This window comes from Carassius auratus, chromosome 8, assembly GCF_003368295.1.
Source record: "Carassius auratus strain Wakin chromosome 8, ASM336829v1, whole genome shotgun sequence".
NCBI classification, from domain to species: domain Eukaryota; kingdom Metazoa; phylum Chordata; class Actinopteri; order Cypriniformes; family Cyprinidae; genus Carassius; species Carassius auratus.
The window spans coordinates 10,976,474-10,993,699 of record NC_039250.1 but is presented as its reverse complement, the minus strand read 5'-3'; the positions used below and the strand labels follow the sequence as shown (position 1 = coordinate 10,993,699).

Genomic DNA, 17,226 nt, shown 5'->3' with positions numbered 1-17,226 from the left:
GGAAAGACAATAACAGAGTGAACAAAACGAAGACAAATTCAGACGGCAATATTATAAACACAGAAGACAAACCAAGAGAGGATTCTGCTGCAGCACTGACCTGAGCAGGATTATATTACACTGCACTGCACTGCACACACAAACACACACTTACGCAGAGGTGTGTGATGCTGACATCAGGTAGACACCATTTGTGTGTGTGATATTTCAGAGCAGAGTACGCAGTGTGTGTGTGTGTGTGTGTTTACTCCGAGCCAGAGTCGCATAGTGTGTGTGTGTGTGTGTGTAAGACAGCCATGAGGAGGATGCTGGCTCTCTTCTGCTTAATTTCACTGGCGGCACCTCTAACGGACGCATGGAGACCATCGCAACCACGACTGCACTTCCAACACTCAGGTGAGGCAACTGACTTTCCATTGACTTTTCTGTAGATATATAGGTGTTTTCAACCTCCTAACCCCCACACAAACCTGTACTATTATTAATAATATTATTATAAAATAATATAATTTTAAATAAGAAGACTAGAATCATTCTGACTTGAGTCAATTATAATTAATTTAATTAATGTTCTGTTGGTCTACATAGTTTATATTACATCACTCAGGTGAAAAAACTGACTTTCCATTGACTTCTAATTTTTTTTATTGAGCTCTTTCTATTAAACCTTTCTGCATCTATTCTTTCAACCCAGACATTCAATATTTTGCTAACATTTTACAGGTTTTATACTGTCCTTGTGGACGCAGAATCACACAAATATCCAGTCTTTATTTGCTCCATGCACAAACCCTTTCTCTCTTTTTTACCCAATTGTAATCAGCCGTGGTTGGAAAGAGGTATATCATGTGTGTAGACTGACACTGGTTTTGTGTTTCTTCATGACCTAGAAAACCTTGCACAGATACATTTGTTGGTCCGTCACACCATTCTGCTATTAAGGGATGACTGAAAGTGTATGTAAGAGAAAATAGAGAGACTGTGTGTGAAATGTTTGTGTTTAGAAAGTTCTAGGGGTACACATCTTAATTAATCTGCGTACATCTGTATGAATGTGTGTGTTGTGTTTACTTGGATCTCTTAATTACCCAATTAGTCTTTCATTCCGCAGACTCGCAAAGGGTAGAGCATAAGTGTGTGTTTGTGTAAGGGAATGGCTGGTGGTTGATTATTATCCAGCTCATTTTGGCTTGATTTCCCCAGTGAGATGATGAATGACAGCTCTTGAGTAGCACACACACACACACACACACTGTGAATTTTGTGCCACTGGATACAAGTGAAATTAGATATCCAGTAATCTGTCCAGCAGATCTATAAAATGCATTTTCCAGGTGGTCGGTTTTGATTGGTCACTTTGCAGTTGATTGGCCTTCAGTAGCTGTGATTATAACTAACACGAGCATCAATCAATTATGCACTATAACCTCTGCCAAGTGTGTGTGTGTCTGTGTGCATTTGAGTGCTATAATTATGATGTATACTCATATTCAGCCCAGGTCATAGGTCATGGTTAGTAGGTCTGACTGATGGAGAGTTGAGAAATTCCAGAACACAGCAGTGTGTGTTCACCAGTTTATTTTAGCTGTCTGTGTGTTTGTGCATGCGCCTTGTGTTTCTCCGTCACAGACTTATAGACGCACCTGTTAACATTTCTACCACACACATATGAACATGCCAACTGGTGGATTGAGAAGTAATAGCTGATAACTCAATTTGCACAGGAAGTGTGGACTGTTTGTTCTTGTCTGCACTGTGGGAAACATTGTGCCCAAGAAAATACACCTTAACATACTGCCATCAACACTTTTGGTAGAAGAGTTGTGTGCTTGTGAACAGGTTTTTGAATCACATTTTTACACAATACACATTCCATTTGATAGCCATTTTAATTCAGTTTGTTTTAATTCCAATTGATTCACAAGCTCTTGATTCAATTTTGATTCAGTTCAATTTAATGTCCAATTTGGTTACTTCTCTTTCGAGAATCTCTTTCATCGAATGCATTGTTATGTTAGTTTTAACTCTATACTAGTATTCATTGATATTTCGAATTAGTTTTAACATGTATATTTAAATTTAGTCTTTTAGCAATTTTTTGTTGTTTTCATTTTTATTTTATATATATATATATATATATATATATATATATATATATATATATATATATATATTTATTTTTACATTGATTTCAGTTTTAATTTGAGTAATTTTAATACTTAAACGTATTTTATTTATAAAGGCAACATGTCAAATATTTTATGTTTTTCATCTAATATTTACATTTTATATTTATTTAGGCTTTATTCCAAACAATGAAAACGATTTGTAACAGTTTTAGTTTAAGCTCCATCAGAATTATTCATGAAAAGAAGTGGAAAGAGTTATTTGTTCATGAAGCGCCAGTTGTTTCTCCTCTGTTTCTGCATGCATTGTGAAATTTCGTTGCCAGTTATTTATTTTTACATCACACTGAATACAGACCAGAAACTCACATTCACATCAGAAAACATTTGCTGACACCTACAGGACAGGAATTGCTGTACACTATCATGCAGACACTGAAAAAGCCATAAAAATACAAGATTGATCTTTGGGGGTTCATCGATATTGGTATCCATAAAATGAAGATTGCAAATAATCGGAAAAGAACAGGATTTATACCTTTTTTAACCTATAAATTGTTGTTAGTGCACTCTTGCACTCATGTGCATGTTTATGTATAAGTTAGCCAGTGTTTCTTAGCTGTGTCATATGCCACATATTTGCACTAATTGAGTAATTCCACATCAGTCTCTCTCATGATTGAGGTAATCTAATGTTCAGATACACACTCACAGCTTGTGTGTGGTTAAATTTACAGCACTAGGTCTGTATGTGGCTAAAAATACCCTCAGCTGGTCATAGAATGATGGACAGAAGGGTTTGTTACTCACTCTTTGTTCGTGTGTGTGTGTGTGTGTGTTAGACAGAAAAATGACAGTTGTAGTTGTAGTAATTGTGTAAGACCATCAGAATGTCTCACTGTTTGTCTAATTTAGTTTATGGGTAAAAAGTTCATGAGTCAAACTGATTACAGTCTGGAGCAGGTTCTAGACCACCTAGTCATGAAATCTCCTTCACTTCCTGCTGAACACACTCGAGACAGGTGGAATACCAGCCCGTAATCCATCAGTGATTTTAGCACACACACACTAATACATACACACCCTTGTTACCACAGCAACTGCCCCCAAGACAGGGGGCAATGGTACCACTAAGAAAGAGCCAGGAATGCGTTGTGACAGATTGTTTGCATGTCCCTCGTGACAGCTGACATTTTTTAGTGTGTGTGGGTGAGTGAGAGAATATTTTAAAAGAGTGATAAAGATGCAAACCAATAGAACATCCAATGTAATATTTGCATTTTTAACGGCTGTTTTTTTCTTCTTCTTTTGATGTATCTCAAGCTCACTGTAATTAACTGATTTCTTATGATTCTCAAGGCATGTTTTTCAATCTTTTTGTCTATTCTATTCATCTCATGCGTTTTTTTATCTCTGTCTGTCTCATCAGCTTCATATTTTTGAACAGGTTTTTCTGCCCAAAGGTGAGACTGTCTGGTCCACATATGAGTTTATATGGGTTCATTGTGTTTAGGAAAAGTACAGAATACAATTTTACTCCGGTGGAGAGCTTTAAATGTATTGAAAGAAATAATTTACCCACAAAAATAAACATTCTATCATCATTTACTCATCCTTATTTTGTATCAAACCTGTGGCTTGGCTTTATGTCTTCCATGGAGCACAAAGGAGATGTTTTGAACAATACTGGTTGTCTCTGGTGCTTTAAGGTTTTAAAAATAATGCAAATGTGCATCCCTATGATAGCTTTTTTGTAAGAAAGAGATGTCAAATTTAAGTCATCGTTCACTGAATTTCTTCTCCTTCAGCGGGCTTCTTAATTAATGGCTCTGGATCACTGAGCCATTGATTTTTCAGTTATTTCTACTGAATACTAACTTAAAATGAGGTGTGTTCCTCAAATAAAACCATCATACAACTTCATTGCACGAGTTGTAGACCATTTTATGATATGGTAATTTTAGATCACACTAAAAACAGCCTCATTCATTGTAATTATATTGAAAAACTGACCGAGATATTCTTCAGAAATTCACCCTCAGTTGCATGGCAGAAAGAAACCCTCATTCTCTGTTTTTTCCCCTTTACCATAAAAACAATAAAGCAGAATTGCATTTTCTTTATTGGCCTGTCAGAAATAAAGGATTTGTGATGGAAAACAGCAATGCTGCATATCTGCCGAATTCAGCCGCGAGGGTCTACTCATAACAGAGATTTATGAAATAATCTGTTGACTTTCTCTCTGTCTCTCCGTCTCTCTCTGTCGTAGAGCTGGTGCGGAGCGGCAGGCTCATGTCTCTCTCTGTGCCTGCTGGGGATCTGAACTCTCTATTGCCAGGTGAAGATGGTCGTCATCTTTACATCGGTATGAAAGACCATCTGCTGTCCACGAGCCTGGATGATATTACTCAAACCCCCCGCAAGGTACGTACACACCCAAACACACACAGGCTCACATATATTCCTCATATACTTTAATAAGGGAAATTCTGTCATTATGTTCTCTTGTTTTTATGTGTAACTTAAAAGGAGACGTTTAACAAAATCATACAATGAAAGTGTGGGCTGTCAGGCTCCGAACATAAAAAATCACAATAAACCACCATAAACAGCTTATATTTTACACAAAACTATGATATGGCATTAGAAGGCTTGGAATATATCATATATAAATCAAATGAACTGATGTTATAATACTTTTATGGTATTTTTGGAGCTAGACAGTCCTGGTCACCATTCACTTTCATTATATGGAAAAAAGCAAGTTGTGAGAAGTAAATAACAAGAATTTAGAGAGATAGTGAAGTTCACCGAAACATGCTGTAGGATCAAACAAGAAAGCTTTTACTAGCAGATTTGTCCCAGGCTAAAAAACATTTTCTATTCGCATTGAAATTGAAAAACACAACTTTTATTGCATGAAGGCCCCCCTGTGAGTGTATTTGTGAAAGTTTGTGTGGGTAAGGGTGTGTGTGAGCCCATCCCTGCTTGTCTGCATAACTTAGTGTGTATTCATAATGATTTGATCTGAGTAATGCCAGGGTGGCATTCAACTGTAATTCCTCACATGCTACATGATGAAATCAGCATATGCAACAACATTTAATATGACTAAGAAGAACTTTTATGCACACTTGTGCAACAGATTAGATTCACATCTGTGTGTGTGTGTGTGTGTGTGTGTGTGCTGTATTTCAGATATACTGGCCTGCAAGTCCAGATCGAATCCAGAACTGTATCATGGCTGGAAAAAGCCTGCAGGTAAAACATTATTTTATGAAGCGCAGCTTATTTAGAAAGATGTTCTTGCACTGTTTAATTGCAAACAAAACCAATTCAATCCTCACTGTGATAGTTTCATTTTTATGTCACAGACGGACTGTGCAAATTTCCTGCGTGTGTTAGAGCTGTATAACCAAACACATCTTTACGCCTGTGGGACGGGAGCGTTCAACCCTCGCTGTGCCTTCATCCCCACAAACCTCTTCCTCAGGGTAAAGGACTACATTTCCCAGCATGCAACCCCTTTCACAGAAACTCATCATGTAATATGCATGTCTCAGGTGATAGAATAGATAGATTAAACTATTTTGTGAGCAATTATATTGCTAATAAATAAATTAAAATGAAATATTATTTATTAAATTAGAAATAAATAGTGTTTTTATACATAAAAAATAAAAGTATATATATATATATATATATATATATATATATATATATATATATATATATATATATATATATATATATATATATATAAATAAAAATATTCGTAATTATTTAAATTAAGGTGGTAAAATATCCAAACAGATGTGTATATATATATATATAATATATATATATTATTAAATATATATTATTTATTAAAATAATGAAAGTATAATAGATTTTTAATAAAAAATGTTTTATTGAAAACAATTTGATCTGAAAATAATGTAATGGGAATTTCAGGCCGAGGAACAAAGGCTGGAGTATGAAGACACTGAATCAGGGAAGGGAAAATGTCCTTATGACCCTCACCAGAGAACAGCTACTGCCATGATAGGTAAGGCAGCATGTTTATAGTTTGTGTATAGTTTATCTGTTTGTGTGAGAACATGCCAGTGTAACTCTGATCGAAATCTTCATGCATGTTTGTTCAGACGGAGAGCTGTACGCTGGTATCTCATCTGACTTTCTAAGTCATGATACCGCTTTTATTCGGAGTCTGGGGGAGCGACATGCGATTCGCACCGAACAATACGACTCTACATGGCTGCAAGGTGATATATGCATGCATGTACAACCCACACATACACCTGAGCTAGCACTAACACTTACACTCACACTTACAAAAATACACTCACCAACTTGTTGACAGGAATTACAGATGCATTGTGTTCTATCAGTTTAACACAAGAATATGCTACCATATTGTTTAAACAAAAACAGATATATGTGTTAGTTAACTGTGTTTGTGTCTCTCTCGCTCTCTTCAGGCGCTGAATTTGTACATGTCGCAGCGATGTCAGAGAGCGATAATGAGGAGGATGATAAGGTCTACGTGTTCTTTACTGAGCGCGCACAGGAAGCAGAGGGGGCTGCTGGGAAGGTCCTCTATTCTAGAGTCGCCCGCGTCTGCAAGGTATCTAATAGTGTGTTCCTACGTGCCTAACCGCACTTGTGTGACTCCTGTGCCTGTATGACCACCTCTGTGAATCTGATAGGATGTGCTCTGTGACAGGTCTCTGACTGTTCCTCTGGTGGATTTCTGTCATTTTTATATTTTTTTATACAAAGGTGTTACATACAGATCCAAACAGAAATAAAAAATAAATGTAATATTAGTCAAATGTATTAGTATTATAATTACAATAAAATTACAAATCCAAACATAAATAAAACAATGTAGTATTTTCTTGAAGTAATTAAAATACACTTAATTTTTTTGAAAATAAAAAGTGTTCCAAACAGATGATCCAAAGCAGAAATAAAATGAAATATTATTTTAATGAAATTTCCATCAGGTGGATTTTGTGTCATATCATAAAAAATAATTAATAAACTTTCAAAAAGTACTGTAGTGCTACCATGGTAAAGGGATGGTGTCATATGGTAATACCTTGGTACTTTTGTGTATGTCATTGAATATGACGATTACCCTATTAATTTAATAGGGTATTTACATCTACCTCAAAGATCATGCCCCAAAACACAGTATTAACCTAGTACATGTCTAAAAACCATGGTATTAGCATAATATATTAAAAAAATATATGGTATTAGCAGGGCACATGTCTAAAAAACTCTGGATTAGTAGGGACAAGTCCAAAAAAGCATGGTACATCTCAAAAACATGATATTATTGTGGTACATGTCCAAAAAATATAGCAACAGGGTACATGTGCAAGAAAACATGGCATTAATGTAGTGTAGTGTGTAGTATGGTACTACATTAGTGTGTTTATGTCTCTTTCTCTCTTTTTCAGAATGATATTGGTGGTCAGCGTAGTTTGGTTCATAAATGGAGCACCTTTCAGAAAGCTCGTATTGTTTGCTCCGTACCAGGACCCGACGGCATACAGACACACTTTGACAAACTCCGTGAGTAATAGACACCTTCAGATAAATGCCACACGCACAAAACTAAAATAAATAATTTTCACTCCTGCTTGATTACCTAATCAAAGTGTAAGCAAATCTCTCAAATTAAATAAGGCTTTGAGATAACATTGTACATCTCTAAGAATATAATTTGTACTGTTGATAATGTGTGTATGTGTGTCTTAAGCCAAAACTTCCCTGATTTAGGAACAAAGTTTATCAGCAGACACACACACACACACCACACACAGACTCAGACAGAAACCGGTTTCTTATCAATCAGTCTGTGTAAACAAAGACCTTGCATAGAATAAACAATTCTTGAATCCTCATTCTGACTGAAGTTTTACTGTAGTCTCATACTCATATATCTATAAGATATACATGTTACAGCACATACAGTACATGTTCATCTCAGTTATCAGTGGTGACTACACTGAAGATAGCACGTCCCCTAACTATTCCACCCAAATATCATGTAAAACAAGCAATAATCAGAATTCAAGAATGGGTTCCGTATCTGGCTGCTACTTTATCAAATCTGCAAGCGGCTCTGAAAGGAACTATTCATTGTCCAGCCATTGTCCAGTTTAACTGGTTTAATTTGTTTAGCTGTGTGCATGTCCTGTTATGTTCAATTATTAGGGACTTGTGAAATGTGTTTATTTCTTGGCCTACCAAAGTATTTAGATCATCTGAATCTGCTTTGTACTGATTGGTTAACACTTTAATACTTACTTGTGACTGTAAAAATGTTCTGATGATTATATAATGCAAGCATGTTGTAATGTAAATATGCATCTCATCTTAGCTGCCCTATGGTGGTAATCTATAAGAATTCTCTTCTCTGTCTTGTTTACATTGTGCTCCATGGCCTCTAAACCACTACATCTGCCATAATCTCCCCCTGCATCAGGGACCCTCATCTTGCTATGGTTATGATGGCCCAGACCACACTGCAGTCAGTGAATGTTAATCAGGAAAAGCGAACTTATAGATTGTATAAAGAAACATGCATAAACTGACAATACGATGAGTCAGATACAATTTAAGAATTGCTGTTAAAAGAGCAGAGTTAGAATTGTAAGTTATTGTGAAATATGGAACAGATGAAGTTTAGGTCCTTAAGAAAAAATGGACTGGTGTGTTTTGGTATGCAAGATTGAAGATGCTCCAGAATGCGTCACGGTCTAAGTAAATAAGTTTAGATAATGTCTGTGTGTGTGCCACCAGTTTCTGTGGCTGTGAATTTGAAGCTAAACTAAATTAGTGTATGCTATGTTTTGGATTTTAAATAATGTTAAGTTAATTCAGTTGGGGTGTGTGTGTGTATGTGTGTGTGTGTGTACATGTACAGAACTGTTCCAAAGTTTGTGGTTGGTTAGATTTTTTTTATTTTAATAATGTTTTTTTTTCTCTCTCTCTTTGACTCGTTGGATGGAAACGGTGGTTCATTCGCAAATGTTTTTATGTGATATTCCAATTTTGCACAAGTTTGGAAACATAGCTAGTCTTACATGGTCCTTCAGAAATCATTCTAATGTGCTTTTGATAGAGAGAGGGACAATATATATTCAAATACATATTTGCTCTAAAAGTTCAATGTTATATTTCAACATAAACACCTTATAGGAAATTATTCCTTATGGTTATATACAGACGTGCTTTCAAAAAGTGACCTAATTTTCTTAAGTTCACCCTGAATGTTTTAAAATTTTTGAACCATATGATGATAAATATATTTAAAAATGAGTGCACAATTGCATGTGCCATTTGTCTTGGTGGTCTGCTGAATGTTTTGAAGGCCGCCAGTATCTGTGTGTGTGGATTTTCACGTCTCCGGTGACACCCCCATCCTGTTTCCACACAATCTACTGGCTACCTCAAGATGAGGATGAGGGAGGAGAGCAGAGAGCAGGAGAGCTGGAGGTTAGGAGGGATAAGGACGGATAGGGGCAGGATAGAGACGTGTCAACAAGTGCAGGGCAGACAAAACTATCTGCCCTCAAGGAGAAAAAAAGCTTTTGTTGGATGAAATTGACACAACTATAGCGTCCCCACAAAAGTGAAAGAGAAGAAGAGCCAGAGAATAGGGGTTAGTGAAAACAATTAGAAAGAGCGGGAGGAGGGGTTGAACAGAAATGAGGGATAGTAATGGGATTGAGAGGGAAAGAGGGAGTGTGAAAGCTTAATTAAAGGGATTCTTTTGGTTTGTGTTTAAAATATGAGGGGAAAACGAAGAGTCTGTGATTATGTGTGCGGTTAGAGCCCAGAGCGGTGTGTAATAAAGGTCTCATCCATTTTAAAGTACTGATCTAGTTTATGTTCTTAGTTTTTAACAGTTTACAAGAGTCAGTAAATCTATCTCAGGTTTCAAAAGCATGTCCGCGGTAGCATGAATGTTTAACACTGTGGTTTCTAACTGGTGGGTTGTGCCCTGTATCTTTTATTGTTGTCAAGGGCTGTGTGTTTGATCAAACTCGCTTAGAAATTTGAATGTTTAAAAAAATAATAATAATATTAATTTCCTGTGTTCACCAAAGCTGCATTTACAGTACAAGATCATTCAGAAATCAATCTAATATGCTGTTTTGGTGCTCAAGTAACATTCCTTATCAATAGTGAAACCAGTTGTGCTGTTTATTATTTTTATTAAAACGGTAACACTTTTCTTTCAGGAATCTATTATAAATAGTAAGTTCTATAAAAATATATATTTTTTTCTAACAATGTAAAATTCTTTCCTGTCACTTTTGATGAATTAAATGTGTCCTTGCTATAAACATACATTAATTTCTTTAAAAAAGCAGTCTTGCTGACCCCACTCTTGCATATTGTTTGGCCTGTGAAGTTCATGGTCATTTCATGTTACATTTTTGTTTACTTTTAATAGTTAAAAAACTATTTTTGTATTGTTTTTGGTCATCGCTTATTGTCCAATGTAAAATTTGGGTCCTGAAGCAAAACCAGTTGAGAACCACCATCTTAATGTGTGTGTGTGTGTGTGTGTGTGCGTTTGTTTGTTTGATTTGATAAGGTGTATGATCATATCTGACATGGCTGGAATGCGAGAATGCAGAAATGAACTAGCATACCCCCAAGAGCACAAGTTTATTGTTAAGATATAGGTGTTTTTGTCTGGATGTGTGAGTGTTTTTGAACAGAAATTAAACCACAAAAATGCTGCATTACACGTGTTTGTTTGTAAGAGAAAGAGAGTGTGACCAGGTAAATATTCTTTTCATGAGTTTATATAGCCTTGAGAGGGAATAAGAGACCACACACACTCACTCTTTCTCATTTGCATTGACTAAAGCACGTACAAAGCATGTTTAATATTCTAAATCTGTTTTTTGTTTTTCTGTAGAGGATATTTTCATTCAGCGTGGAAAGGACAAAAAGAACCCCCTCGTCTATGGGCTCTTCACAACTACCAGGTGAGTCTTAAAAACTGACCTGGTATCAGATTCACTACATTTCACGGTAATGACTCACATTTGAGCTAAGAGAAGATATTAAAAAGGAAATTTACTCAACTTCAAGTCACTGCAAACTCATTTCACTTTTTAAAAAAAAAAAACAATCCTTTTAGATTATTCTTGAGACTGTCCTTGAATACTTTGAGACTAAAAGAGATGTTTAGCAGAATGTTGGTGCTGCTCTTTTCCATTAAAAAAAAAAACTAAACTAAATGGTGGCTATGGACTTTCAAGATACGAAAATGACAAAAATCATCATCAAATTAGTCCAGATGACTCATGTGTTACATTCCAGGTCTCTAAAGCTTTTTTAAAGATTTGTCTGAGAAAAAGACTATAAATATAAGCTGTTCTAAGAGCTAAGAGCTTGACGGCCCATAGTCACCCTTCACTGTAATTGTATGGAAAAGACAAACGTGCACATCATGACAGCCCAGTGTGTTTATGTGGTTAAGGGTGTGGATAAAACTGCAGTATTACTGAGTCATACTTTCCAGCTGGCCCAAGATGACATTGATGATGAGCCCATGATGTTTAAAACACATTAGAAGTTGGACCAATTTTACATCAGTGATCTCAAATAGCATATGCCTTCATCTATCTTTGTGAAAATATGTGTGTGTGTGTGTGTGTGTGTGTGTGTGTCTAAGGTTTTGGAGAGGGCTGCATAGGGTGGAGTGCACAATGAAGTATGAATATAAAAAAAGCTGTATGGAAAGAGTGACAATGTTATTGCTCTCTGCTAAGCTGTTCCACTGAATGTGTTAAATATCTCAGTTCAGATCAGGTGACATTTTACCCTCAACTAAGGAGTCTCTGCCAGCTGGCTTTACGTTTGACCTGATGTGCCACTTTCATTTGTGCCACCAGAGCTTGGTTTTAATTGGATTTATGTCTGGTCAAAAGCATGTCTGTGAACTGAATAAGATCAATTCTGTTGTTTTGGTACATCGTGATTGCTAATTGATCCTGTCTACTTAAAGTATATCTTTCAATCAATTAATGTTTCTATTATATGTGTGTTTGTTTCCTCTTCCAACAGCAATGTCTTGAATGGATCCGCTGTGTGTGTTTACCACATGCAGGACATTATTAGAGCTTTTAAAGGAAATTTCCTTCATAGGGAGGGTCAACAGTACAAGTGGACAGAATATACAGGCAGAGTTCCCTATCCTAGACCTGGAACAGTGAGTGTTCCCATACGATAAGATGATTTTATTTTTTTATGATTATGGACTATTCAAATTATAATCTTTTCTTTGATTATAATAAAATGAAAAGACTAAAAACTCAAATCAATCAGGTGAAAATCAGTTTCTGGACCATAATACTGAGTTTTCTGCCAATCTTCAGTGTCCCAGCAGTACATATGGAGGGTTCAAATCAACAAGGGAATATCCTGATGAGGTCATCTTCTTTAGCCGCACACATCCTTTAATGCAAGAAGTGGTACGTCCTCTTGGAGGTCATCCTTTGCTCATCAGAGTGGGCGTGTCTTATAAACTGACCCGCCTCCTTGTGGACCGAGTGGAGGCGGTGGATGGACAATATGATGTGCTGTTCATTGGTACAGGTGTGTGTTTGTGATGAATACTGTAGGTTTACTGAATTTTTGACTGACCTGTCCATTCGGTTTTTAAATATTATGTGTATTGTATGTGTGTATTCAGATTCTGGCCTGGTTCTGAAAGCGATTCACCTGCCTAAACCCAACGGACAGAATCAGGAGATCACTCTGGAACAGCTGCAGGTTTTTAAGGTAAAATTTCTCCAGATAAAATATCCCAGATATGGATGATCATTTGAGCTTGAAGCATTAACTGCTCATCTCCTGTCACTCAACAGAACAAGTCACCAATCACTGCCATGACGCTGTCTAAGAAAAAGGTACCATGTTCATCACTGGAAGCACACATACACAGACATATGCATGTGAGATACACCGCCACACTTTTATAAACCTTTCCAACTTGTCGTCATGGCAATTTGAGAGGGTGGAAGATATCTAAAATGAGACTGTGAGTTTTCACACATTTGTTCCATCAAACACTCACTGAAAACTGAATCTGGGATGGAAAGTGCTCTGTAATTCTGAAGATGTGGTTTAGATGTTTGCGTTTCTGACCCAGTTTTTTGCTGAAAAAAAAGTGATAACTAACATCACAGCGCATATCATTGTATCTTTGTGTGTGTGTGTGTGTGTGTTTTGCTTCCAGCAGTGGCTGTTTGCTGGATCAGCAGAGGGTGTGATTCAGTTGAGTCTGTTCCACTGTGATCTGTATGGCCAAGCCTGCGCTGAATGCTGTCTCGCTAGAGACCCATACTGCACCTGGGACGGCCACTCTTGCAGCCCTTACATGCCAACTGCAAAGAGGTGACACACATCTCACACTTGTATGGGCAGCTTGTTTGATAGAATCCATTACATCATCGCTTTCCTGTACACTGAAACCGGAAAGTATTGGTATTTGGGATATCTGAAATAAATCTGATCTGAAACATTCCTCCCTGTCTGCAGAAGAAACATTCGTCAGGTTAACGATGACGGCAACCCGCTGAACCAGTGTGTCAGACAGGGAGGTAAGAGACACAGGCAACCAGACATTAACTATTGCTAAACAACCTGCTTTAGAACAGCACTGTCATTTTTGTTTTTATTTATGTTTTTATGATTTCATTCATTGCTCATTAAATCTGGGTTAAAACTGAATGGTTGAATAAGCGTTCACCACATGGGCCTTTAGAAAAACACTTACAATTAATGTAAAGTAATTAAATCATGCAAAAAATAGAAATGCAGTGCTTGAGGTGTGAAATGCTGTGTGTATGTGCACAATACATTCAATTAAAACTCAAAATAATAAGAATAAGAATAATAAGAAATGTATATATAATATAGAAATAATTATTTTTATTTGTAATTTATAATTAATAATAATTGTAATAATAAAAATAATGTGAAATTCATTAAAAAATAAACAAAATACATAATAATAATAATAATAATAATAATAATGAAATAATATTATGTGAGAAAGGCCATGCACTAACTAGTAGTAGTAATAATTATTATGATTATAACTGATGTTGTTGTTGTTGTTATTAATAAATTATTAATTTAAAATTTTAAGCCCCAATTCTTTCATTTAATTTATGTATTCATTTGACTTTACTTATTCTATTCATTGTTATTCAGCTGGTCTTCAGGTGGACGCAGAGGAGAAGACACAAGTTGTTGCCTTGGGTAATAGCACCTACCTGGAGTGTCTACCCAAATCTCACCATGCCACAGTCACCTGGTTTAAAGACGTAGGCGAGAACAGTTTGGAGCAACATAAGGTACATGCACGTTCATGCATGAACTAAAAACATGACCAAATATTGAGCTATATTTCTAAATTGATCTCTAAATGTGAACCTTCTGTCTTCCAGGTCACATCTGGGGAGCAGCTGGTTGTCATTGAAAGGGGAATCCTCATTCCCCGGGCTGAGCTCAATCATGGTGGCATTTATCACTGTCAGCTTGAAGAGCATGGATTTCGCTGGACAGCTGTTACTATTCGTTTAATTGTGTGGAGCACCGCTCTGCACCCCACCCTTGCCTCCACCCAGCCATGGTACCAGGATGTGATGGCATTGATCAACCACGGCAAACTGGAGCGACACTGCAAAGAACTCAGTCAGCATCACAACAACAAGGAATCAGGGAACCACAAGCATAACAAACAGGACAGAAAGAAAGCAGATCGGCACAGGCAAAGAGGAGGGGGCGAGAAGGAGAAAGGAAGGGGGCGGAAGAACCGCAGCCGAATGCAGAGTTCAGCACAGAGGCTGCCGAGGAGTGCATAGACCGAATCACAGGTGTTTACAAAGCTGCTCAAAACAAAAGAATACAACAAAACATGCAATATACACAATACATGTACACAGTATCATAATAACAGTAATTTGCTTTGTTTCAAAACCTAATGAGCTGCCTGCATGCAAGTTTAAAAAAAATACATGCAAGATGGAGGATGAAAATAGAAAATTTTACTTACATTTCATTCAATTCTTTCAAAGAAGTGTATCACTATAAAGTGATCAAAAGTTTGGATGCAATACGATTTTGCATTGAACTGATCAAAAGTAACAGTAAAGACATTGTTACAAAAGATGTCAATTTTAAACAAATGCAAAAAGTTGTAGCACTGTGTCCAAAAAGTATAAATCAGCACAGCTGTTTTCATAATTGATACTAATAATAAATGTTCCTTGAGCACCAAATCAGTATATTAAAAATTATTTCTGAAGGATCAAGTGATGCTAAAGATTGGAGTAATGGCCAGCCTTGCCATCACATTTCTAAAAATATATTAAAATAGAAAACAGTTATTTTACTTTACTGTATTCTTGATCAAAAAATGCAGCCATGGTGACCATGAGACTTAACTACACTTTAATGAGTTCAGTGATGAGTAGAATGCTTCCTGTGTAGGCAATGAGGCAGCTCACCAAGATTTGGAACAAAGCTAGTATCTGAATCATATGAAGGATTGTTATCAAGCAAATTAAGAATGATCTGGTATAGGTGTGGTCAAGAAGAAGTGTTTACTTTAGTATTAAAAACCAATTGATTATTTGAGGACTGTGTTAAACATATCTGACATTTTTTTAAGGCAAGGGAGTGTCCCCAAATTATCCTCTGTTGAAGAAAAGACAAATCTTCCAAAGTTATAGGGAGCATCTTAAAATGTTCTTTGTTTAAAAAGACTTCAGTGTTGATGGCACTTTTTCATCTGTACTGAAACGTATTGCCTTATTTATCTTTCATGGTATTTATTTTCTTGTGTTTTTGTGCTTTGTGTTTATTGTCTTGAATTTTAAGTGTAAAAATTGTACATGGTATTATTTTCTTCTTAATATTTAAATAGGGTGTAATTCTGTCTCTGACGTCACTCATTAAGGTTTCAAGACATTTATTTAAATGAATTGACAAAAGCAAAAGTCCCAAAATGCAGCAGATCCTGTAGGATGATGAACGATGTGTTTCTCTGGGGATCGATGGAGGCACAAAGGGTGCGTTATTTTACTGGACTGAAACGGCAGCTACTTTCTTCTGCACATGGACGATGCATGACTGCCAAGAAGTTTGGCACCCGCCCTGAAAGGCCTCCATTCAGAAAGATGGAAAACCAAAAAATAAATTAAGAAAAAGTGATTTAAAGGCTTTAAAGTACAGTACAAACAGAGAGAGAAGAGGAGCAAATTAAAATGTGGTCAGACCCAAACCACATGACGGAGACAGAAGCAGTGATCTGTGTATATGTTGGAGCAGCTCGGTTCGCCAAGAGACTTGAATGTTGATAACATTTAGAAAATAAACAAAGAAAATGTAGAATAGATGTTCCATGTTTTACATGTGAAGAGGTAAATCCTGCCCTCAATTATTTAAACCTTGTGAAACATGTGACTTTGTCTTACCTTTAACTGTAAATCTGGTTTTCATTAATGGACTCTGAACCTTGAATAAAGTGTTTTGGAAGACTCTCATGAAATTGAGAGAAAATAACAGAATTCAGCATTGCACTACTTAATGTATTCCACTTTTTTATAATAATAACATTCACATACAATATAATGCTTTATACAGTACCAGAAAAATGACTGAATTAGTACTTTGGTCTGTATAATAAAAACAGAAAACACCCTCACATGCACAAACATGTGCTGGAATTTTCTCTGGCCACTGCTTGCTGTGTGACAAGCATTTGAATTCCATGAGCGCATTAGTGTATATTGCATTCTGCTTATAAATGACAGGACACTGGGAAATTGACTGGGCGGGTTGCCTTGGATACAGCTGGCCCTTAAAACACAGAACTGAATACCAAATAGAGTCAGAGAGCCTATATGTGCGTAAATGAGATCGGTGATGCAAATAAGGAAGTGAGGGGGAGAGACTGGAGGAGAAACAGAAAATAAATGAGAAAAATTGATCTATTTTATGTCAAGGAAGATATTTTGATGTATACATTCTTAATTCACTGTTTTGA

The 17,226-nt window shown here is 36.4% G+C and overlaps 1 protein-coding gene across 2 annotated transcripts; it reads left to right on the top strand.

Annotated features, from left to right (window-relative positions):
• The first annotated feature begins 265 nt into the window (after positions 1–265).
• Positions 266–16,747, top strand: LOC113107263 (semaphorin-3ab). 2 transcript variants are annotated; one of them, XM_026269640.1, is made up of 17 exons: positions 266–396; positions 4,396–4,550; positions 5,325–5,387; positions 5,501–5,620; positions 6,081–6,174; positions 6,272–6,391; positions 6,608–6,753; positions 7,598–7,712; positions 11,080–11,149; positions 12,234–12,378; positions 12,545–12,764; positions 12,862–12,950; positions 13,037–13,078; positions 13,411–13,565; positions 13,710–13,771; positions 14,388–14,530; positions 14,624–16,747. In XM_026269640.1, the coding sequence occupies exons 1-17, from the start codon at positions 297–299 to the stop codon at positions 15,038–15,040; spliced, it is 2,256 nt and encodes a 751-aa protein (XP_026125425.1). In that variant the 5' UTR covers positions 266–296; the 3' UTR covers positions 15,041–16,747. The 2 variants fall into 2 exon arrangements, with proteins under 2 accessions (XP_026125425.1, XP_026125424.1); XM_026269639.1 differs by having other exon boundaries at positions 267–396; positions 13,408–13,565.
• The last annotated feature ends 479 nt before the right edge of the window (positions 16,748–17,226 follow it).